This window comes from Canis lupus, chromosome 4, assembly GCF_048164855.1.
Source record: "Canis lupus baileyi chromosome 4, mCanLup2.hap1, whole genome shotgun sequence".
Taxonomy (NCBI): domain Eukaryota; kingdom Metazoa; phylum Chordata; class Mammalia; order Carnivora; family Canidae; genus Canis; species Canis lupus.
The window spans coordinates 44070853-44094631 of record NC_132841.1 but is presented as its reverse complement, the minus strand read 5'-3'; the positions used below and the strand labels follow the sequence as shown (position 1 = coordinate 44094631).

Genomic DNA, 23779 nt, shown 5'->3' with positions numbered 1-23779 from the left:
GGCCTTCAGCAAAAAACATTCTCATTATTGTTTCATTGCAGCCTCACAATGCTCTTGACCTTTGGGATAGGCAGCCAAATAGTAGATGAATGAAGGCAAAAACCATAAAGCAGGCCTCAGAGACACCATATTCCAGCTCCCTTGTTTGGGAGATGGGAGGCCCAGAAAGGGTAGGAAACCCAGGGGCATGGCTAATCTGGTAACAGCATTAAGATTCAAACCCAGATCTTGTCACTCCCCTTCCAGTGTTCTAAGCTGTGCTGTCATGGAAGGGGCCCCAAGTCAAGCAGGATGCCAGAGAAGCCTTCATGGCCAATTCCTTCTAGAAAGGACCAGCTCCTCAGGCCTAGATGGGTGAGGTGAAGATAGAGCTCAAGGAATAGAGGAATGATCAGATTCCAGGGAGGGATGGGCTGTGGCCTCTGTCCTTTGAGCTGGAGGTTCCTGGACAGTCCAGCACCTGGGAGAACTCCTTGGAAACTTAGCCCATCAGACCGGAAGGAGTAAAAAGTGGGGGCTGAGTGCCCTCAGGGTCCTGACTACAGAAAGAAGAACTCTGCATTCCTACCCAGCATTCTATGCCAAGTGCTATGTTGAGTCATTCCCATGTACTAATTCATTTAGTCTCTGTAAGAATCTTGCAAGGCAGATTTTCCTACTTTATACCTTGAGGAAACTGAGGCTCAGAGCTGGGGAAAGAATGGACTAAGATTACACAGCTAAGAAGGATGGAGCTGGCCCTGTCTGTAGGGCACAGAACCACCTTAGCCTAACTCTCAAATCAGGAATGAGGTTGAAGCTGGGGTAGAGCTAGGTGATGGACAGATATGTATACCAGGTGCCCTGTTCTGCTGTGGTGCTGGGCTTTCAGGAAATTACCCTCCAATGAGGAAATGGACGAAGGGAAGAGCCCATCTCCCAGCCTTATCTCTCCATGAGTGGGAGCTTCATAGTTATATACAGGTTCTCACCTCGTGGTCCTTCTTTCAGTATCATAGGGCCTGTTAGCCCAGAAAATACTATCAGTAACTATATCTTGCAGGATATTCAGGTACTCACTGCATTTCATATGGAGCTGAACTCAGCACCAGGTTGGTTTGATCTCTTGGTATCATGAGTGTGATGCAGGCCTGGGGTTGATTCCAGGTTTTAGTCTCAGCCCTGCCACTCGGTTCTTGGGTGGCTCTGAACAACTTTTTTCTCTCTGTGCCTCAGTTTTCTTATCAGTACAACAAGGGGGTTGGTTTGTCAGATTCTAAATGCCCTGTTCAGTTTTATCATTCTTTAGTACTTCTGCAGTGGAGGCCCATTTGGATAGTAATGAAAATAATAATGAGTTGTTCATGTTTATTTCATGTATTCTAAAGTCTGTTTTATGCATTATCTCATTTAATTCTCAAAGAATGCTGTGAAGTAGGTCTGAAAGGTACCTACCCAAAAGGGTTGTTATAAGGCCCAAGTAAGTTAATGTCCACAAAGTGCTTGGAGAAGTTCTTGGCATTTAGTGAGTATTTAATAAATGTATTATTTTCCCCCTGTTTTTCAAATTTGAAAACTGAGCTACAAGAAAGTTTAAATGCCCAAGGTCACACAGCTCGAAAATGGCAGAGCCTGGATTCAAACCCAGAAGTCTAGCTCCAGAACCCTGTGTTCTTAACTACTATTCTAATGCTGCCTTTTGGTAAGATAAAAGTTGGAGTAACATGTTATAGAGCAAAGATACTGTGCGCAATAATAGTGCTATTCCCTCAGGGCGCCAGGGTGGCTCAGTTGGTTAAGCACCTGCCTTTGGCTCAAATCATGATCTCAGGGTCCTGGGATCGAATCCCCTGCTCAGAGGGGAGTCTGTTTCTTCCCCTGCCCGTCTCCCCCTCTTTCAAATAGATAAAATTGTAAAAAAAGTGCTACCCCCAAAAGTCATTCCAGTTCCACTTTTAAACAAAGCACTGTAATAGGCAAACAGGCAACTCTAGAATGTAGGCTGAATTTGGCCTTCCAGTAGTCAGTTGGCCATGCCTACTCTAATGCATTACCTGGTTCTCAAAGCCGTAATCTTAAATCCCAGCAAGTGGTACACAAAGCGGTAGCAGCACAGATTCACCACTGTGTCCCTGAGCTGGAGGGAATTAGGGAATGGAAAGACATAGAAACCTGGGGATGGAGGCCGAGGAAGGGGCTGGCCCAAGAACTCAGTGAGAGCAGAGCAAAGATGAGATTTAGCAGGGGGAGTGAGCCACCGGTGTGTGTGAGGAGGGGGCAGCCTGGAGAACAGTCTGGAATCTTCCTTCTAGCTTGCTCCCTCCTCTTCTTTTCCCCATAAAAGAATTCCAGGAGTGGGAGTGACCAAGCCAAGAAAGCTTCCGGGTAAACCAGATCAACCAAAGTAGGGAAGCAAAGAGATCTGGGGTAAAAACACCAGAATGTTGAGATAGGTGTTTCAAGAGTGGAAGGAGGGAGGGAAATGTTTAAGAGAATGAGAGTTTAGAAGTTCCTGGTGTAAACACCTCCTCCAGAGAGCAATCATGAGAGCCAAACCCACTCCAGCTGCTGTCTCCTAATTCCTGGTTTAATTTCCAAAAAGGGAAAGCGTATATGGTCCCAGCCCCTGGAAGGAAAGGAGTCCGTGGAGAAAATCACAGGACGTATTGGCTGTTCACCTGGACAGTTATTTTGCCTCAGTTTCTCCATCATGGAAGTAAGGATAGAAAACTCCAACTCCTGATACCAGCTAATGTTGGTTGAGCCCTGTGTGCTGTGAGCTCAGCACAGCTCATTTTAACTAGGTCATCACTCTGAACATCCCCACTTTTCAGACGAAGAAGCAAACTCAGGCAGGTTAGGGTTCGTGCCCAAGGACAAACAGTAAGTAACAGTGCCTGCATGGAGATGCAGGTGGCTGGCTCTGGAGCCTGGGAGTTTTAACCACCATGGGGTATCTCTTGGGGGTGAAGAGTGATCACTACATATCTGACCACCTAAGATGAAAGGGGACATGATTCTCCGGATTCTCAGGATGCATGGAGCACACAGCCTCTCAACAGATCACGTTAACAGCCCACATCTACTCAGGGAGTATTATGTGCTAGGCCACCTTATATGGGTTATCTCATTTAATTCCCACCACACCCTTATGAGATTGGGACTTCTATATATTTTTTTAATATATTTTGTATTGAAGTTTGATTTACCAACATGTAGTATAACACCTAGTGCTCATCCCGTAAGAGATTGGGACTTCTAAATTTCACAGAGAAGGGCACTCCTCCTAAAGAGATTATGTAACATGCCCATAGTTGTAGAAGAGGTGGACATGGGTTTCAGACCAGCATGGGATCCTGAGCCTTTGTGGGTAGCAGCTAACCTGTCTCCCCAGTAACCGTGATGTGGACCACTGTCTTCTTCCTTCCTACCTGGACTCCTTCCTCCTCCAGCCTTTCCTGACTGTACCCTGTTGCCTCAGTCTCTCCAGTCTCCCAACCCCTTGGCCTTTCACATCTGAACGGCTGACGTAGCAGCTTATTAACCATCCCTACATCCTCTAGTTTCCTATGTCTGCAGCCCCAGGTAGCATCCCCACCTCATATACAATCACCAAATGCCATGGTGATGGGTCACTGGCTGTTTTAAGGGCAAGCCTTGGCTCCCTGGCCAGACCCGCTGCCCTTAAAGGCAGAAATAAAGCTTATTCAAATGTCAGAGCCCTCATGGTGTCTGGCGTGGGACTAGGCAGTTGTGTCCATGCAGTAAATGTTTGTTGCTGGAAATGGGGGAGAGAGAAAGAAAGCAGAGGGTGAGGCAGGGAGTTTCTCTAGGTCTCCTCCTACAGCATAGCATAGGGGTAGCTCTTACAACGGAAGCCCATCCTCTGCATCCCTGGGCCTCCACTCATCACTTATAACAGAAAGATGTTACATGGCTTTTTTCCCCCCTCATCAAACTCACCAAAATCGTCCCGCTGCAACTGGCCCTTCCCATTGCTTCCCACCCCAAAAATCACCTTCTGCAAGAGGCTTCCTCTCACACTCCCTCCCTCCCATGCCCCACCCCCATTGCCCTTGATCCCACCACCATGTTGCATTTTTCTAAAGAGCGTGAATCTCTGACATGACATGACTTCAGTGGCTTGCTTCCTGGTTGGGGCGTGTCTCTCAACTAGAATGTAAGGGCAGGTCCCTGTCTGTCTCGTCCGCTTCTGCAGTTGGCGTTTATGAAGTTTCAGCTGTGTTTTGTGTGCAGTCCTCCTAACGAACTCTCTGATGGTCGTTTTTGTCACCCCCAGATTGTCAGATGTGTAGGTAAAGGTGTTTGAACATTACTCATTAAAGGAAAGGAGGAGAGCTTCAAACATTGCACTTTCTTCCTGCCCTCCACCCTGGCATTCAAGGTGCAAAAGGTGAAAGGGTAGCTTGGAAATGCGGCCCTTCTCTGCAGCAGCCTGGAGGTGGGGCTGCGAAGTTAGGGGTTGTGCAATCTAAGCTATGGGAACTATGCGTGTGAAACACCCCCGGGCGGAGGAGCCGAGGCCGGCCCCCTGTGCCGGGGTGGGACGAGAGGTTCAGCTGAAAGTTTGGACAGTTCTTGGCTTGGAGTCTGGAGGGCCCTTTAGGAAGCCATCCCGCCCAGCTGGCCTCGGAGAGAGCCCGGTTGGGGGCCAGCATTCTGCTGGATGGCGATAAAGAGGTTACTGTGGGAAGCATTCGGATCGCTAGGGAAGCAACAGGAACATGAAAGATAGGTTACGCGTTCCTCAGCCCCCGGAGAATCACCAGCCAGTGTTCGACTTGGCAGCAGGTCTTGCGTCCCTTCTCTGAGCTGCTGCTTAGAAAGGATGCACCGTCTGAATACCGAGTGCTGGCCATGGCACGCCGGGAGCCGCTCTCGCTCTCACAGGCCATAGGAAAGTGACAGGGAGCCGGGAGGGGGCCAAGGGGCCTGTGTTGCCGACAGGTGCGCCAGTGTGCTCCCTACAGGGTGATCCTGGCAGAACCCACCGGTCTCCAAGGTGACACATCCGGGCCGCATTTCCAGGAGGGCCTGTTGTGAAACATTCAGGAATGTTTGTGTTCCTTCAGAGATTGGTAATTAAGAAGAGGCAGAACTAGTTTTTGCTTGGCCCTCTTCCCTCCCTGCCTCTCGCGCCTCCAGCATTTGGGGCATTTCAATTTCATGATTGGGGTTTTCGTTAGTCCAGGACACAGAGGCTGGAGGCTGCCCTGAAGCTGACATGGGGTGAATCGCTTCATTGGAGAATGGGGGCTGGGAGTTCCAGGCAAGCCCCCAAGTCTGGGCCACATCTGAAAGCGGACATCTCTTCCCAGCCCACATTCTTGGCGCTTGCCCAAGGGGAAACATTGTAGGCCAGAGAAGCACCCACAGTTTCCCAGAGGGGACTGGTTTAAACAGACCGTTCTTCTCTCTGGCAGGAAGAGTGAATGCGTGCACGTGCATATATACGTGTGTGTGTGTGTGTATTTAAATCTTTGTGCAGCTAAAAACACTTCTCTTCATCCTGGTTCTCTGAATGACACATTGCGGCACACTGAATAATTCATCTCCCTCTTGGCATTTGTTCCAGAGAGAATCTTGCTGTCCAGATTTCTTGTAAGTTGCATAGTCTTCCAATAGAAGGTTTTCTGTTTCAGCTTTTCTCTTTCCCATGGAAGAGCTCTGGGAGCTAGGCTACCAGCCCTCTGGCTTTTCCCCCAGGATTGCATCAAAGGGGAACCCTGAATATCAAACCAGAGCCTACCTTTATCCTCGTGCCCTCTCCTTCTGACTTTGGGTCCTCTTGACTCGCTCTTCTTTATCCTTGATGGGCATAATGTCTGTGTTCCCTATAAGTGGAAGTCAGCATCTCAGTGGCATATTCTCATGGCAGTCACATATCTGAACCTCGTAGCTAACATTTATCACAGTTCTGACTTCCCAGTATCTAAGGCTGGAACACTCAGTGGAGTTCATGGTTTTCTGGAAAAGTGATGCATTTGGGCACTTTCAGACCTGTCCTATCTCCAGCCTCCATCCTCACCAAGAGTTCAGTGAATTACTAATATCGATGACTTGGATTCTTTGAAACACTTGACTATCTTTTCATCGAGAAACTGTGGATGATCCAAGTGTATTGAACATCTTTGTACCAAGACACCGATGATCAAAGGTACAAATATACTGACGCTCCAGTGCCTTTTGCCTACTTCAGACTTGCCTCTGAAGGTCGAGAGGCATTATCTATATCTCTGGCATAGCTTACTCTGTGTTCCAGTTTGTTCTGAGACTCACTTGGTTTTGTTAATTCTTATTAGCAAAGCCTAGGTTTGGAAATCAGGCAGTGTGGCTTTAGGTTATCACTCTGAGGTTTACTAACTGTGTGATACTGAGCATGTTTTCTCATTTGTAAAATGGATAAGAGTGCCTGTTATCCGGAGAGAGAACATGATATATATAACTTGCTTTCTAAGCCTAGATTTAGCCATTATTAAATATTTTAATTATACTGATATATGAACATTACAGAGAAATTAGTAAAAAAAAAAAAAATTACATTACAACCCCTGGACCAAGATGACATTTTTATGTACATCTTTCCAGTTTCCCTTCTATATGTGCTGCCGAAGTGAACACCCAGTTTCTCTTCTGTACACACACATAAGCACACACAGGCACATGCATGTGTGAACACACATTTTTAGACAAAATATACCATAACAGTATCCTGTAGATGTTCTCTTTCAACAGTGTTGTTTTTCTCATGATCTATTGAGAGCATCCTTTCCTTTTAGCAAAATATAGGACAATACATCATTATTTTTCATTCCTACATATTCATTATTGCAGTCACCCATTCCATAAATATTTATTTGTTTGTGGGGGACACAGGAATCTCTTATTAGATGCACCATTGATGAAACCATTTAATTGATCCCCAGGGAAGACTTTTGAAAGGCACTGATCCCAGAGGAACTGTCAGGAAGGGACATATCTTCTTGATTTTCTGGGTTGCAAACAGTATATATAATAGGATTCCTGTCTGTGCAGCCAGGCTGGCAGGCAGAGCTTTCAGGGCAGAAGCGGGGAGAGGAATTAACCAGAAAGGAAGGTTTGATTCAAGCATGCCCGTTCCCTCACAGATTCTTCTGTCCTCAGTAAGAGAGTGACTCTCTGCAGAGGGGTATGCCTATGTGTGGTTTTTCTTCAGAGGCTTTTTCAGAGATTTGCTGTATCAAATGATGTTGGACGAGACTTGACTCTTTGGTGGTCACTGATCTTCATCCTCTGTAAGAAAGAGAGAACAGGGATCCCTGGGTGGCGCAGCGGTTTAGTGCCTGTCTTTGGCCCGGGGCGCGATCCTGGAGACCCGGGATCAAATCCCACGTCAGGCTCTCGGTGCATGGAGCCTGCTTCTCCCTCTGCCTATGCCTGCCTCTCTTTCTCTCTCTCTCTATCATAAATAAATAAAAAATTAAGAAAAATACTTTAAAAAAAAAGAAAAAGAAAAAGAGAGAACAAACCACTTGGTGAAGTCAGAAGATGAGGAGGCGCTGTGAGACATGGCCTTTTTGTTTCTGAAGCCTGGGTAGGGCATGGGGTGGGCAGGAAGTGTGGGCCGAAAACAGTTTGCAGGAACTTTATCCAGAGTCGCACAATTGTGCCTGAATGAAGAGCTTTCCTTGCCAATGAAAGTCCCTGTCACCTGTGTGTCTTTTCCATTTCTTTCCTCCTCTGACTCTAAGACAGTGGCTTGGCATTTTCCCCAGGGCTCAGGAGGTACACTGAAAACATCAATCCAAGAGAACCCTTTAGCTCATGACTCTGGAGACACATTTGAGATTCCAGGTTCGTCATTGACTTGGAGAATCGTACTTAGTCTTTTCTAGCCTCAATTTTCTCTTCTAGGGAACAGAGATAACAATAATGTTTTCTGAGCATTCATTCACACCAGGATCTGTGCTAAATGCTCCTAAAATATGACGTTATTTAACCTAGCCAACAGCCTGGACAGTTGTTACTATTATCCCCACTTGTCAGGTAAAAATACTGAGGCTCAGGGGTGCCTGAGTGGCCCAGTCGGTTAAGTGATTTCAGCTCAGGTCATGATCTCAGGGTTGTGGGATCAAAACCTTTATGGGTCTCTGCACTCAGCAGAGAGTCTGCTTCTTTCTCTCTCCCTCACTGATCTCTCTCTCTCTCTCAAATAAATCTTTTTTTTTTATTTATTTATGATAGTCACACAGAGAGAGAGAGAGAGAAAGGCAGAGACATAGGCAAAGGGAGAAGCAGGCTCCATGCACCGGGAGCCTGACGTGGGATTCGATCCCGGGTCTCCAGGATCATGCCCTGGGCCAAAGGCAGGCGCTAAACTGCTGCCGCCACCCAGGGATCCCTCAAATAAATCTTTAAAGAAGAGGAGGGGTGGGCACCTGGATAACTCTGTAGGTTAGGCATCCAGCTCTTGATTTTGGCTCAGGCATCATCATCATCAGGCATCAGGTCATGAGATCGAACCCTGCATCAGGCTCTGTGCTCAGCAGGGAGTCTGCTTGAGATTCTCTCTCTCCCTCTGTCCTTCCTCCCCCTCAAATAAATGAAAGAAAGAAAGAAAGAAAGAAAGAAAGAAAGAAAGAAAGAAAGAAAGAAAGAAAGGAAGGAAGAAAGAAAGAAAGATTGATTTAGATGAGGGGCACCTGGGTGACTAATTTGGTTAGGTGTCTGACTCTTGATTTTGGCTCAGTTCATGATCTCAGAGTCATGAGATCAAGCCCTGCATCAGGCTCTGCACTGGTCATGGAGCCTGCTTGAGGTTCTCTCCCTCTCCCTCTGCCCTATCCTCCCCACCCCCCTTAAGAAAAGAAAGAAAAAAACTGAGGCTCAAAGAGAACAAGTGGCTGAACCCACATAGCCAATATAAGTGATGATTACTGACTCTTTATTTGACGGAGCAGTCTGTTGCATATCCTAGTTGCCTCTGGCCTCATCCTCATCGTCTCTCACAATACAGCAGCAAATTACTAACACAAGCTTTTGGATTCTCCACTTATTCAGCCAGGAGGTGTTTTTCATGACCTACCTGACTTGGATAGATGGTAGCCCATGAATCACCGCATCCTGCCCACCAGGGGCTCTTTCAAGTGTTCCTTTTCCTCCCCATATATTTTGCTTAAGTCTGACTAAGAGTAGGTATAGGAGAGGAGATAGCACAGTATAAGAGAGAGGGCAGTTTCCTGAGGCCTGGAAGGGAAGGTCTTCATTAGGAATCGTAGACCTATTCCAGTCCTCTTTCCTTCTGGCCTATGGTCATCAGCCTACTGCTTTACCCTGAGAGTGATGAAACAGAGCCTTCTGGACATCCAGGATTGGGAGAGGTGGGAGCACACAGGAGAGGGAGGACATCTGAATATGTATTTTCAGAAGTGTCAGCCGTGGGAGAGACCAGAGGGGCTTTCTGGATGGGCCACTTGGGCTGACTGGCTGTCTGTCCAGGTTGGTGACTCCCTGCAGTCTGGCTGAAATGCTTGACCAATGGTTTGCACTGTTTTCCCACCTTGACGGCCTTAGTTCATTTAGTTGGATGATTACTACCACTGCACACCAAAATGGGGCCTTAGAGAGTAGCTGTTACTAAAAAGATCAGTTTGGCCTGGATTGTCTAGGGAAGGACAGTGGTGGATGTCAGCATTTGGGAACTTAATCAGGAGGTAAATAAATACTTCTTTTGGCCAAATTCATAGGATTGGAACATCTGCTATTCTAGATGCTGCTATAAACCAGCTTTCCAGAGGGCAAGTGGGCTTGACAAATGTGAGCTAGAGCCAGAATGAAGACTGGGGGTGGGGTAGGCAAGTGAGTTGCAGTGAAGAAGCCAGTGAGGGCTGGAGTCCAAGTTCAGGAGCAAAGCTTGACCTTCGAACCCTTTTCTACAAACCTCTCAAAGATGCAGATGCAGAACACCCCCAAGAAGGAAGGTGACTTGCTCAAATCATTCCCAAATGAGTGGCCAAGTGGGGACTGGAATGCAGTTTCCCTGCCTCCCTCCTGGATGATCTAACCTGCTGCTGCAGCCATGCACTCACCTTCCTGGGACGATGGGGGGCCATGGGGACAGCAGGGCTGGGGTCAGTGTGGAGTCTGTGGCTCTGTTGGGCCAGCCCAGAGGAGCAGGGAGGCTGAGAGAAGTGGTGAGCTGCAGGACCTTGGGGACTGTGGGCTGATGGAGTCTGTCTCTCCTCTCTGCCAGGTACACCAAACCGCTCACCTTTGCTGACTGCATTAGTGATGAGTTGCCGCTAGGATGGGAAGAGGCGTATGACCCACAGGTTGGAGATTACTTCATAGACCACAACACCAGTAAGTTCCTGGCCAGCCTCCCTTCCCCAGCCTGCACCCCATCCCTCTACCTCCACACCCCTCCCCTCAAGTCTGAAAGAGCTGCCGGCAGAGATTCTTGAAGCCAGATTGTGTTTTGTTTTATATAGAGTTAGACAGAGATGTCAATGTAGATATAGATAGATAATGTATGCTCATACAAAATAACCATTTAGAAGGGTTTTAAATAGAATCTAAAACTCCCCGCTCACAACCCAGCTCCCCAATTTTACAGAAACAGCCACTGCTAATAATTTCTTGTGTATCATTCCAGAAATGTTCCAATTGTATGTTTGTGTATATGCATATATCCTTTTTATGTATATATATCTCAATTTTTGTGCATACGGATTTTTTCCATGTAAGGCAGATGTGTCATTGTCCCTGGCAGGCCATTTTGGGGCAGCTGGAGCCCCCACATGTCCCTGGCAGTATGCATACATGTGTGTCCATAGTGAATTGGTATGAGTGTGCGCCTCCAGCCCCTCATACCAGTCAGCCCACCCTCACTTTTTGTCCATGATCCAAGTGTCCTGATCCAGAGTAAATATTCCTAGTGTCTTTGTCTCTAGGACTATGATAGAGGAATAAATTGAGAAAGGGACAAGCATATTGTCTGACAGGTGGAGGAACCCAGGTCACAGTCCCCCTGCCAGGGAGAGTTGATACATATTTGGGCTTCATCCTTAGTACACTTCCTGGCCAGGACTATTTCCTGCCCTCTGAAATTTGCTGCCCCATTCATTTATCCAAAGCCTGTCTCACTCTCAACCTTCTGAAGTGTAGGGTTCCCTTTGTTCTTTCAGGCAAGAGGAGAATGGAATGAAATGGGATGTGCCTGGCCAAACCTGAGGGCTGAGAATAGAGCACAAAATCCTAAAAGCCCCAGTTCACTGAACATACATTCTGTGCAGTGTGCTCAGGCACCTGATAGTCATCATCTCATTTAATCCTCCCTGCTCCCCCATGGAGTGTTAGGATGATTATCCCCATCATATAAATGGAACTTAGAAATCTAAACTGACTGCTTGACACTCAGAGCTAGAGGGGTGGAACTGAGGTTTGAGTTGTGGTTCCCCATTCAGTTCCTCCTTGGGGTTTCACTAGCACCTGGCCATGCTCTTTTGTGCCCCTCATCACTCTGTGGTATAACCATTTGCCTGTTGTAAAACAGGACATTATCTAATTCACTGCTCCAGTCCCATACCTGTGCTTGGTAAGGCACATAGTAGGTGCACATTTTTCCTCTGTTAAATAGGAAAGGGCATATGTGCATGAATTCATGACTAAATAAATGAATGAGCAGACTTGGTCGGCACCAAAGTGTAGAAGAGTTTCTGAGAGACAGCTAATGGCATTAATTGCATTGTTGGGGGTAGCAGAGGTTTTTATTAGCACTCATGATTGCATGCTGGATAATGAGAAGTAAATATGCCTAATTGAGTGTGTACAGGGAATGAGGTTAATGCTTGGAGGGCCGCACGGTATGCTGGGTTAAACACTGATGCACAGGAACCCTAACCAGTCCTCTCCTTGTGTTTAATTGCTGAGTTCATCCCCCTCATTAAAATCTGATGGCGAGAGTGGGATTTTAAGGTGCTTCTGGGAGTTGCTGGAGAAATAGAAGGGAGGAAGGAGCAGCAGGCAGTGGCAGGGTTTGTTCTTGAGAGGATGATGGTAGAAATGGGGTATATGGGCAGGTGAGTAAATAGGGGCCACCATAGGAAGAATTCTGATAGTTTTACCAGCTATCAGGCTATTGGGTGCCTTTAGCTCTGAAGTTGTTCTCCTTGGATGGAGGGCACCACTTCTGCAGATGGAGCCAGTGATACAGGTGGAGTGAGTGTGACTCTTGAGGCCCAAGCATTCGGAGCAATGGACTCGGACCAGTCCTCCATGTTTGTGTGGTTCATGGACTGAAATTACCTTCTTCCATTATAGACCCAATAGAAATAGGACAAATTAAGTCCACCATCTAGCATCCATTGATTCAGCAAATATTCACTGGCCACCTATCATGTTCCAGGTACTGTTCTCAGAACTTGGGATATGTGACAATGCAAAATGGCAAGGTTTCTTCCCCTAATAGAGCTTCCATTTTAGCAGAAAAGCCAAAAAAAATAAATAACATAAATAAGCTGATTATGTGATGTATTAATTAATTGGAGTATTATGGGAGAAAGAGAAAGAGTGTGAGCTGAGACATGTGGGGGTACATTTGAGGGTAGTGGGGAAGGACAGTGGTGATAGTCTTTAGAAAGAAGATCTGGTTTAGAAAATGAGATTTTTAGGAGCTAAGACTTGAGGGAAATAAGGGGGTATTTTAGGTAGAGGATTGATAGAGCAAGAACTCTGAGGAGTGGTCATGTTCAGCTTGCACAGCAATGGCAAGGAAGCAGGTGTGCACATAGCAGAATGAGTGAGTGAGGAAGCCAGGAGAAGAACATCAGGCCAGAGAGTTGCAGAGCATAGATGGGGTGGTATTTTGCAAGGTGATCTGCCTTATGGGCTCTAGCTTTTGTTCCATGTGAGATGAGAGCCATTGAAGAGTTTTAAGCAGATGAGTGGCATGATCTGCTTTATGTCATAAAAAGGCCACTCTGGCTGCTTTACTGAGAATAGACCTTAGTTGGGCAAACACAGAAGCAGAAATCTTGTGAGAGATGATTACAGTAGTTCAAGTGACCCAGACCAAGGCCACAGTGGTGGAAGTGGCAAAAAGTGGCCAGATGTGGATGTATTTTCAAGGTAGAGCCAATAGGATTTCCTGGTAGATTGCATATGGAGCATGAAAGAGGAATGAATGATGCTCATGGAGACTGAGCAACTGGCAGGATGGAGTGTCATCGACTGGATGGAAAAAACTGGAGGATAACTGAGTTTAGAAGGAAAACAAGAGCTTGGGCATGTTGAGTCTTCCATGTCTGTTACACATTTAAGATATTGCTGGCCAATTTGATAAAGGACTCTGGAGTTTGGAAAAGAGATCTGGGCTAAGATAGTTATTTGGGAGTTGTTGGCATATAGGTAGTATTTAAAGACATGAAACAGCTGAGGTCATCAAAGGAGTAAATCAAAGACAGAGAAGAGGACTGAGAAGTGAGGCTTGGGGTCCTCAAATAGTAAGGGGATGCAGAGAAGGGAAAAGCCAGTGGTGACCTTGAGGAGTGACCAGGAAGGAGAGAGGAAAACCATGCTATCTTAGCAGCTATGTGAAGGAAGTACGTCAAAGAGAGGGTCTTGAATCCTGTTGAATACTTCTGATGGATCATGTAGCAAGATGACTGAGATAGACCCAACTTGAGAGGGGAGCTTTGGACAAGGACTCAGGGCAAGAGCCTGACTACAGTGAGTCTGAAAGAAGCTGGAGGAATGAGGAGCAGCAAATATAGACAATGCTTTCCAAAATATGACCCATTTTATTAATTTCAGTACTCCCACTATTTACATCCATCCTAATTAGATGGTTTTAATCAGTGATCAAGTTGTGTGTTTTGCCATTTTCTCTTCATGCTTTGAGTATTTGAGAGATACCATGTAGTCTTTATATTTGTCATTTTTAAAAAAGATTATTTGAGAGAGAGAGTATGCGTGGGTGTTTGCGCAAGTGGGGGGGGGTGCAGAGGGAGAGGGAGAGAGAATCCTCAGGCAGACTCTGTGTTGACCACACAGCCAGAGGCCAGCCTCAATCCCACAACCCTGAGATCATGATCTTAGCCAAAACCAAGGGTTGGATGCTCAACGGACTGCACCATCCAAGTGCCACCATATTTGTCATTTTTAATGTATTGAGTAGATGTGGTGTTACATATTACCACATAAATATACCATAAATATATATAATATATATACCATAAATATACCATAAATATACCATACCACATAAATATACCATAATTGCCCTCATTGCTGACCTTTTGTGTTATTTCCATTTATTTATTAGAAATAAATAACACTAGAGGGAGAATCTTTATTCATATTGCTTCTCTCCTTTGTGATAATTTCATTTATATTTCCAAATAGAGGATCACAAACTGAAAGGTTATTTGAGACTTCTGGTCCATATTCCTAGATTGATAAGTATTTCCAGAAAATTTTAGCAATCTATATTGCTGCAGGCAGCCAGATTACTGTTTTCCTGATACCTTGATCAGTATGGGGCTATTTTCTTTTCTTTATGTTTTGATAAATCCATCATAGGTTGTAAATTCTTACTTTACTGCTTTTCATTTGCATTCTTTTGCATAGTAACAAGGTTGGGCATTCTCCAGATGTTCAGCTGTTTTTAAGATGATTGTTGTTAAAGCTTTTGTAAAATACAATAGTGTTAGCCACATGGATGGGTGTGTGGTGTGTGTAGAAAGTGGGTGTGTGGTGTGTAGAGGTGGTGGTGTGTGGAATGTGTGTGAACTCATGAGTGTGGAGAACGTGTGTGGAATGTGTTTGTAGGTTGATGTTTGGGGCATGAGGGAGAATAGAGAAGGGGTTCTCAATGATAGTTTCACTCAGCTAAATGTTGGCAAAGCTGCTTTTTAGGGAGGGGAACATAAGGGGGTAGAAGATAGGGGGTGATGTTTTACATAGCTAAGTTTATAACATGCTGAATGATTAAACTGTGGCCATGTATAGCTTTAATAAAAACGAGAAATTAGCTAGCCAAGGTGATCTCAAAGATCCAAGTGTGAAGTTATCTGTTTGGGTGTGATGGACTTAAGGAAGGGGAGTACCAGCAGACGAGGCTGGGTCTGGGAGGACTCCCTCAGAAGTGGTTCAGGACTAACAGCTATTAACACAATTCCATAGAACCCCCGGGAGCTTCTGAAAAGCACAGTGTCCTAAAGGACAGTCTTTTCAACAGTTGCTGGTCCACATAGAAAAAAGTACATGTCCACTTCTCTCCTTGCCTCACACCGTACATAAAAGAAACCTCAAAATGACCATAGACCCAAACATAAAAGGGAAAACTAGAAGAGATCTAGAAGAAAACATAGGAGAAAACTCTTCAAGATTTTATGGTAGGAAAAGATTTTTTTTTTTTGCACAACACCCAACAATCACTAACTATAAAAGAAAAAAATTGATAAATGGAGTTTCATCAAATTTAAACCTGTGTTCTTCAAAAGACACCATTAAGAAACTGAAAAGGCAAGCCACAGATAAGGAAAAAAATATTTATGATTCTTACATCTGACAAAGAATGTAAGAATACCACATCAAGAATGTATAAAGAACTCTTATATCTTACAACTTAATATTAAGAAGCCCAACAACTCAATAAAAATTATAAGCAAGAGATTTAAAAAGACACTTTCACTAAAGATATACAAATGACCAATTTAAAAAAAAAACTACAGGGAAGTACCACTGCAACCCCACTGTAATGACTAAAATGAAAAAGATTAACAATGCCCGTAGTTGGCAAGGATGTGAAGGAACCAGAACTCTAATACGTTAGTGGTGAGATGTAAATCAGAGCAACCATTTTGGATGGGTGTGTGGTGTGTGTAGAAAGTGGGTGTGTGGTGTGTAGAGGTAGTGGGGTGTGGAATGTGTGTAGAACTCATCAGTTCAAAATGATTGCTGTTTTTTTTTTAAATAAAATTCAGTATATGCTTATCATGCAACACAGCAGTTCCACTGCTGGATAGTTTTACCTGGGAGAAATGCAAACATGTGCCCAAAGACTTGTACATGCATGTCCATTAAAGCTTTTCATGATAATCCCAAACTAGAGGGGCGCCTGGGTGGCTCAGTTGGTTAAGTGTCAGACTCTTGATTTTGGCTCAGGTCATGATCTCAGGGTCCTGGGATCAAGCTCTGCATTGGGCTCCAATGTCAACAGGGAGTCTGCTCGTGAATTTTCTGTCTCTCTCCTTTTGCCACCTCCTCCCATTCACAGGCACCCACGCACTCTCTCTCAAACAAATACTTTTTTTAAAAAAAATCCCAAACTAGAAACAACCTAAAAGTTCATCAAAAAGTGAATTGTGATAACATTCACATAATAGAATATTATTGAGCAATAACAAGAAACAGGTCACTGATAAAACAACATAAATGAGTCTTAAAAGCCTTATGCTGAGCATGAGAAGCAAGGCCCAGAGAGTACACTCTGTATATGGGCCCGTTGATGGGAAGTTCTAAACAGGTAGAAGTGGAGGGAGGAGGTGGATGGCGGTGACTGGGAAAGAGTACAGGGATTGTTAAGGTAAAGGGAATGTTTTATACATTGATTCAAGCAGTGGTTAATGGTGTACACATTTGTCAGAACATATTGAACTATACACACTTCAAATGCCTGCACTTCATCGTATTTAAATTATGCCTTAATAAAGTTGATTTAAGCAATATACTGATACCCACTTCATAGTGCAGACCAATTGAATGGGAATCTCGGGGATAATTCTAACATGCGGCCAGGCTGAAACCAGTATTCTGATGTGGGGTTGTGTGTTGTTTGTCTATGTGTGCATTCATCTTTCTGTGTTGGTTTCTACTATAAAAGAGAGCCTGGGGCAGCCCCTATGGCCCAGTGGTTTAGCGCCGCCTTCGGCCCAGGGTGTGATCCTAGAGACCCGGGATGGAGTCCCACGTCGGGCTCCCTGCATGGAGCCTGCTTCTCCCTCTGCCTGTGTCTCTGCCTCTCTCTGTCTCTGTCTCTCTCTCTCTCTCTCTCTCTCTCTCGAATAAATAAATAAAATCTTAAAAAAAAAGAGAGAGAGAGAAAGCCTGGACCACCAAAAGTGGTGGCTGACCAAGCTTTCAATTAAGGCTCTCCCATACATTTATGTTTCAAAGAGTAGGACCTCGGCCACAGGGCAGGCACTACTAAAGGGAGCACTGGAGAGAGGGAGGGCTCATCCACGTGTGCCCTAGCTGCTCGTCTAGGGCCCGGTGATTCAGCGAGCCCTCTGGTGGGTGATCCCACCTGGAGTTCAGCATCACACCTGCCAGCCTAGCCTGCCAGCTTCAGTGATCACTCAGCCCATCTGTGTTGTCACCTCTTAGAGGTTTTCACCTTTGGTGACACATTGGAATTATTTGGGGAGCTTTGCAAATCACCTTTGCCTCATCCCCACCCCCAGAGATTCCGATCTAATTGATCCAGGTTGGGACCTGGGCATCAGGAGTGTTAAAATATGCCCAAGTGATTCTAATGTTGCACTTAGGGCTTCTCAGCCCTATCTGCATTTCAGAGTCACCTGGAGAAGCTTATACAACTCACAATGCCTGGGTCCCACTCCTAGAAATTCTGATGTAAGTGTTCTGGGGCAGAGTTCAGCCTTCTTTGTTTTTGTTTTTTGTAGCTCCTCAGCTGATTCTAATACATTGCCAGGACCCAAAATTACTGGATGAAGTACTAACATTTTTTCTAAGGCAGTTTTGCTGAGAATCTGGGGAAAAAGGCACTTTCATAGGCTGTTTGTGAGAATAAAAATTGATATAACCTTTTGGAAGGTAATATGTTGTATCTGCAAAATTTAAACAAATATTTCTATATATTTATATATACCCTCCAACCCAGTAGTCCCTCTATTAAGAAATATATTCTGCAGAATTAATCACACAAGTTCATAAAACTGTTTTTAACGATTGTCACTGCAGTATTGATTGTGGTAGCAAAAAAAATGAAAATAATCCAAAAGTTTCCCAATAGTGGTCTGAGAAACCACTAACACTCTACCATAAATAAAGCTTAATACCATACCATACAATGATATGCAACCATTTAAATGGTTGAAGTAAATAAAAAGATTTAAAAATAAATAAAAACAGTAAAACCAATAAACAAAAAATTGAGTTGCGTCTGCACTCATGGGAGGATGAGTATGATACATCATTTGCAGATGGAAGCAGATTACAGACTAGTATATATGACATGGGGCTATTTTGCATTAAAAACAAATTAGTGTATATAGATACATATGTATAAACAGATTGACATATAATCAAAGGATAGTATCTTTTAGTATCTGAGACTCCTAGCAGCATTTACTTCTGGGTAGTAGAATTAGAGACATGGAAACTCTCCCTTCGTGTTTTATAAATTTGCAGTGGTGGAATTGTGAGATTTTCCTTTTAGGTATTTTTCAGTATCTTTCCCCAAAAATATAAATTTTAAAAAGTTACAAACTTAAGAAAACACCTCCAACCTGGCGCCATGACCAGCTGTTTCTTTTATGTGGTTTCTGTCAGCTGGAGGTCTGAGGCTAGTGCTTGAAGGGCAGTCAAGAGTCCCTGACTCTGAGAGTCCACATCTACTGATGGGTTATGGGCCCTAGCCTTATAAATGCTCCCCTTCTTAATTTTTTCTTGCAAATGTCCCTCCTCCTTTCTTAGTGGAAGAGTTGCAAAGTTTTTCTTATGGGAAGCAATCTTGTGGCTCCTGCCAGCAATCTTAAGTCCTTGTTTTCTTTCCCAGAAAAAGGGAGGAGGAAAAGCTAAAGGAATTGCTATTCGTGCACAGTTCAAAAACTGGTCCCAGAAAAGAGTTTGTGCTTTCCTCTCAACCACCGTTTGTTTACTTTACCTGAGCAGAAGTGCTTTATAGCTTCCTAGGAGGCAGGGCTGATTATCCTCTTTAGTAATTATAGAAATACATTCAGAGAGGTTAAGCAGCCTGCCCATTGTAACACAGCAATTACTGGCAGGGATGAAAATTTGGCCCTGCTGCTTTTTTTTTTTTTTTTAAAGATTTATTTATTTATTTAGAGAGAAAGCATGTGCACACATGCAAGCAGTGGAGAGAGGCAGAGAGAGTGAATCTCAAGCAAACTCTGTGCTGAGCACAGAGCCTGGTGCGGGCCTCGATCTGAGGACCTGAAATCAGACCTCAGCTGAAATCAAGAGTCAATCGCTTAACTGAGTGAGCCACACAGGCATCCCGGCCCTGCTGCTTCTGTGATCATTCTCCCATTTCTAATGAAAGTTTTTGCTTTCATTAGAAATGCTCATTTGGGCCTGTGCAGGAGGAATGAGAGCTCTAGGGCCTATATAAAAGGAGACATGAACTCAGATTCTCCAGGAGTCAGAACCATGACCCAAATGAATGAAGCAGACCAGCAGACTGATGCAGTGCTCGGGTCTGTGGCGGACTGTGGACTCAGTGTGGCCAGATCTTCTGAGAAACCAGATATCAGGATTCTAATGTTTAAATCTCCTATTTTTACATACTAGTAACCAACTCAAAACTAATAAAACACTTTGGGTTAAGCAAAACCTGTCTGCTGGCTGGGTTCACCACATGGCCATGATTGTACAGTTTCTGATGTGTCAGCACCCCCCACTCTCCAACCTCACCCCCCACCTGGGAAGTGGCTGGAGCGTTGGCAGTTGATGGGCATTGATTCTTTGACATTGCTTTGACCTGTTCCATGTCGTTCAGCTGCCTGCTGTCCCTTTTTCTAAATGTCTATCTTTTTGGGTTTTGACTTTTTTTTTTTTCATATGATCACTATACATATTTATAGATAATTTTTTTCAAAAAGAATGAAGAAAAAATATCCTACTACTACCAAGGCATATCTAGTGCCGATAAGGTGCTAAGTTGTCTCCTAATCATTTTGAGAATGTACGTATAATTTCAATAATCAAAATTATTTATATGGTTTGCCCTCTGTACTTCTACTCGTATATCATAGGCCCCTTTCCATTTCATCCTATTTCTTTGAACACACTATTTTTAGTGGCTGTGGCAGTGTATTATGTAAAACACAGCAGACCTATTTGGCCAGTTATTTTCCATGTGACCTTGAGCAAGTTATTTGATCTGTGTCCAGATTTTCCCTTTTGAGTAGTGGGTGTCAAAATGGAATCTTCCCTTTAGGTTAGTGTAAGGATCGAAGGGGTAAATAGATGTAAAGTAGTTAGATCAGTGCCTGGCACAGAGTAAACATGAACTAAGTGCTAGTTATTATTTTCATTATTATTATTATCCCAGTTTGGTACAAATGTATGTTTGCCTACATATTTTATTATGTTTAATAATAAATTAGTATGGGGGTATTATTGGTCAAAGGTATTCACACTTTAAGGGTCTTTATTTGCATACTCCGTCCTCTTCTAAATATGCTTTAATTTACATTGCCAGCAGGAAATGAGGTCCTTATTTTTTCATACCATCTAAAATATTATTTAATTTTCTTTACCAAAACAGATGACCTTAAGCATCTATAATGTCCTTGAGCCTCTATCTAGATTAGAACTCAAACCTGGTCCTTCTCCTGGCTGTTCTGAGACAGATTGACTTTGGGTATGGAAATTGATTCTGGTTATTTTGGTCCTTCTCCTGGCTGTTCTGAGACAGATTGACTTTGGGTATGGAAATTGATTCTGGTTATTTTCTGTTCGTTTGCTTAATCCGAGTGGAGAGTCACTGTGGTTTAATAGGTTAAGTTTAACCCATCTGCCTTTATCGTGACTTCCTATTTATTCTGCTTTTTGATTTCTGGTAGTCGATTCCACAGGCCACCGACCCAACAGATTATTTGTGAGGTGCTGACCTAGGGTGTCTGCTGGGGTCTGTTCCAGAAACCACCCAGATCGAGGACCCGCGGGTCCAATGGCGGCGGGAGCAGGAGCACATGCTGAAGGATTACCTGGTGGTGGCCCAGGAGGCGTTGAGCGCGCAGAAGGAGATCTACCAGGTGAAGCGGCAGCGCCTGGAGCTCGCGCAGCAGGAGTATCAGCAGCTGCACGCCGTCTGGGAGCACAAGCTGGGCTCCCAGGTCAGCTGTGAGTACCTCCCACCACCAGCACCCCACCAACACCTCTGCAGGGAGGAGGCAGTGGCTGCACCCAGTCCTGGCTGGCTTGTCTCTCAGCGCTTCTCACATCTGCCTGTTTCCTTCCATCTCTGCTTCTCCGATGCCTCTCCTGCCCCTGCTTGTGCCTTGCGGTGATTCATGTGCCATTTTTGTCCCATTCCTTTCATTCGTTTGCAGTGCTCTCCGACTGCCAGGTGGGTTGCAGATCTCCTCATGTAAAGCCCTTCAAAGGCTACAGGGTGTGGGGAGTAGGCAGTTCTTCCGTAACGGATGGAGTTTCAAGTGGGGAAGATGAAAAAGCTTCTGGAGATGGGTGGTGGTGATGGTTGCACAACAACATAGATGTACTTAATGCCCCTGAACTGGACATTGAAAAATTATCAAAGTGGTGAATTTTATGTTACGTATATTTTACCACAGTTAAAAAAAAAAAAAAAAATTTTGGCAGCTTCCCGTCGTTCCTTCCATGGCTTCCACCGCCATTTGTGATCAGGCCCCCGCTGGCTGCCCCCACCTCGTCTCTTGCGGCCACTCACTGCAGCTCAGGCTCATTCACCAGGCTCCAGAGTCCCCCACTCTACTGCCCTGGCCTGCCCTGCACCTTTCCACCTCGGGGTTCTTGCTCTTGCTGCACCCCTGCGTAGAATGCTCTTCGTGCGTCCATTTGCACAGCTGGCTCCCTCTGACCCTTCCAGTCTCATTCTTCCTGTCATCTCTGAGAGGCTCACTCTGACAACTCCATCAACAGACTCCCTTCCCCACTGTTAGCCTCTGTAATGCCTCTCTGTTTATTTTCTTCATAGCGTGTGTCACAAGACATCTGCTTACATGTCTGTCTGCATTACCTCCACTGGCGTATTAACTCTGTAAGGGCAGGGCTCCTGTCTTCCCGGTTCACGCTGGTATCCAGGAGAACAAGCATGTTGGGGCCCTAGTCCCTCGTACCCAGGGCAGTGCCAGAATAGTACCTGTTCAGGAGTTCACTCACCTTCTCCTAGGTGTTGGGGATTTTTGTCTTATTTCTAGTAACCAATCCCTCCCAGTGTATATTGAGTGCTTAGTACAGGTTGGGCCAAACATGCTATTTTATTGAATCCTCATAATAACCCCTGTGGGCAAGTACAGTTAATGTCCCCTGTCACAGATCAGGAAACAGATTAGAGGGGTCGATGACATGCCCAGGGTCTTAGAGCTAGTGAGAAGCAACAGGAAGTTGTAAACCCATCCCATCTGTCCCACCAGCATTCTCTCTGTGGATCAAGGGGCCAGCATTAGGCTGTGCCATGACTTGGCTGGGTTACCTGACACTTCTCTGGTATGAAGCTCTCACTTTGAGAAGTTTAGTCCGCCAGGGGGACAAAACTTGCCCAATTACTCATTGTCCCAGGCCTACCCTTTTCCTTGGTGACTCAAGCAAACCCCTAGCATCTCAGATTATGGAAAAGAACTTCATTACCTTTTTCTAGGTCAAGTAATGTCCAAGAGACTGCCGTGAGCATTTTAGCATTTAATCTGTTTTAGATAGCTCAGGCTACCGTCACAGAATCTCACAGAGTTCGTGGCTTACACACCAGAAGTGTATTTTCCCATTGTTCTGGAGGCTAGAAGTCCAAAATCAGGATGTCAGCATGGTGTGGTTCTGGTGAGAGCCCTCTTCCTGGCTGCCAGGTGGCTGTCTTCTCATTGTGTCATCACATAGCACAGAGACAGCATGCTACCTGGTGTCTCCTCCTATAGGGTCACTAGCCCATCATGAAAGCCCCACCCTTGTGACCTCATCTAAACCTAATCACCTCCCAAAGACTATCTTCAAACTCCATCCCCTTGGGGGCTGGAGCTTCATCATATGGATTGGAAAGGGGAAGGTGGGGGATAGAATTCAATTTATAGTGTTATCCTTACCACAACCCTGGCAGGGAGATATTTTGTCCCTACTGAAACTCAGGTTTGAAAAGGTTGGGTCTTTTTTTTTTTTTTTCTCTGAAGTCCTGCAGTCTGAAAAGTGACAAGTGTGTATAAAAACAAAACTTCCTATTTGGGGGGACAGGATGCTTTTACGTGGACCAAAAATATCACCCCACAAATCACTCATTTGAGAGAAGTGTATTTTCACATGGGAGAGAACTATAGCCACCACCTCACACAGGTATAAAATTAGCATCACCATAAGGAGACGAACTGGTATTGCATGCCTTCTGATATGATTCAGTAAGAACAGTATGGAGGGTGCCTGACAAAAATGTTTACCATCAATCAAATCAAGAAACACCCAGACAGATCCATAATGTGGAATATCCTACAGGATAATCAGCCTGGAGTCTTTGGTGTAAAAACACACTGAAAAACCAGAAAGAGAGGAAACTATTCTAGACTTTAAAAAAAAAAAAAAAAAAAACTCTGGAGACATAAACCAAACTAAATGTCTGTACCCTGATTAGAACTTGGATTAGGGCGGGGGGTAGGAGGCAGCCAAAGAAGACATTCTCAAGCATTTGGAAAATTGTCATAAGTATGATCATCATGTTGTGGCTATGTAGGAGAATGTCCTTGTTCTAAAGACATGCACGTGGCATTGTGTCTGCAGCTTAATTTCCAAAGAGCCGGGGAAAAAAACTATGCCATCAGTGTGAGTCCATCAGTTGCTGCCAATGACA

At 44.7% G+C, this 23779-nt stretch overlaps 1 protein-coding gene and 1 long non-coding RNA gene across 8 annotated transcripts in view; one reads left to right on the top strand and one right to left on the bottom strand.

Annotated features, from left to right (window-relative positions):
* The window catches only part of WWC1 (WW and C2 domain containing 1), a 151541-nt gene that overhangs the window by 60516 nt on the left and 67246 nt on the right, over nucleotides 1-23779 (top strand). For all 5 annotated transcript variants that reach the window (XM_072824228.1, XM_072824226.1, XM_072824224.1 and 2 more), the window contains exons 2-3: nucleotides 10232-10341; nucleotides 20890-21093. In XM_072824228.1, the coding sequence (XP_072680329.1) occupies nucleotides 10232-10341; nucleotides 20890-21093 (314 nt within the window). The remainder of the gene's footprint in view (nucleotides 1-10231; nucleotides 10342-20889; nucleotides 21094-23779) is intronic.
* LOC140632330 (uncharacterized) lies at nucleotides 6529-22802 on the bottom strand. Of its 3 annotated transcripts, none has more exons than XR_012029849.1 (4): nucleotides 22582-22802; nucleotides 10068-10280; nucleotides 8418-8572; nucleotides 6529-7298 (listed from the first exon to the last, which is right to left on the bottom strand). It is a non-coding gene; the product is annotated as an uncharacterized lncRNA (long non-coding RNA). The 3 variants fall into 3 exon arrangements; XR_012029848.1 differs by having other exon boundaries at nucleotides 6533-7272; XR_012029850.1 differs by lacking the exon at nucleotides 8418-8572 and having other exon boundaries at nucleotides 6537-7272.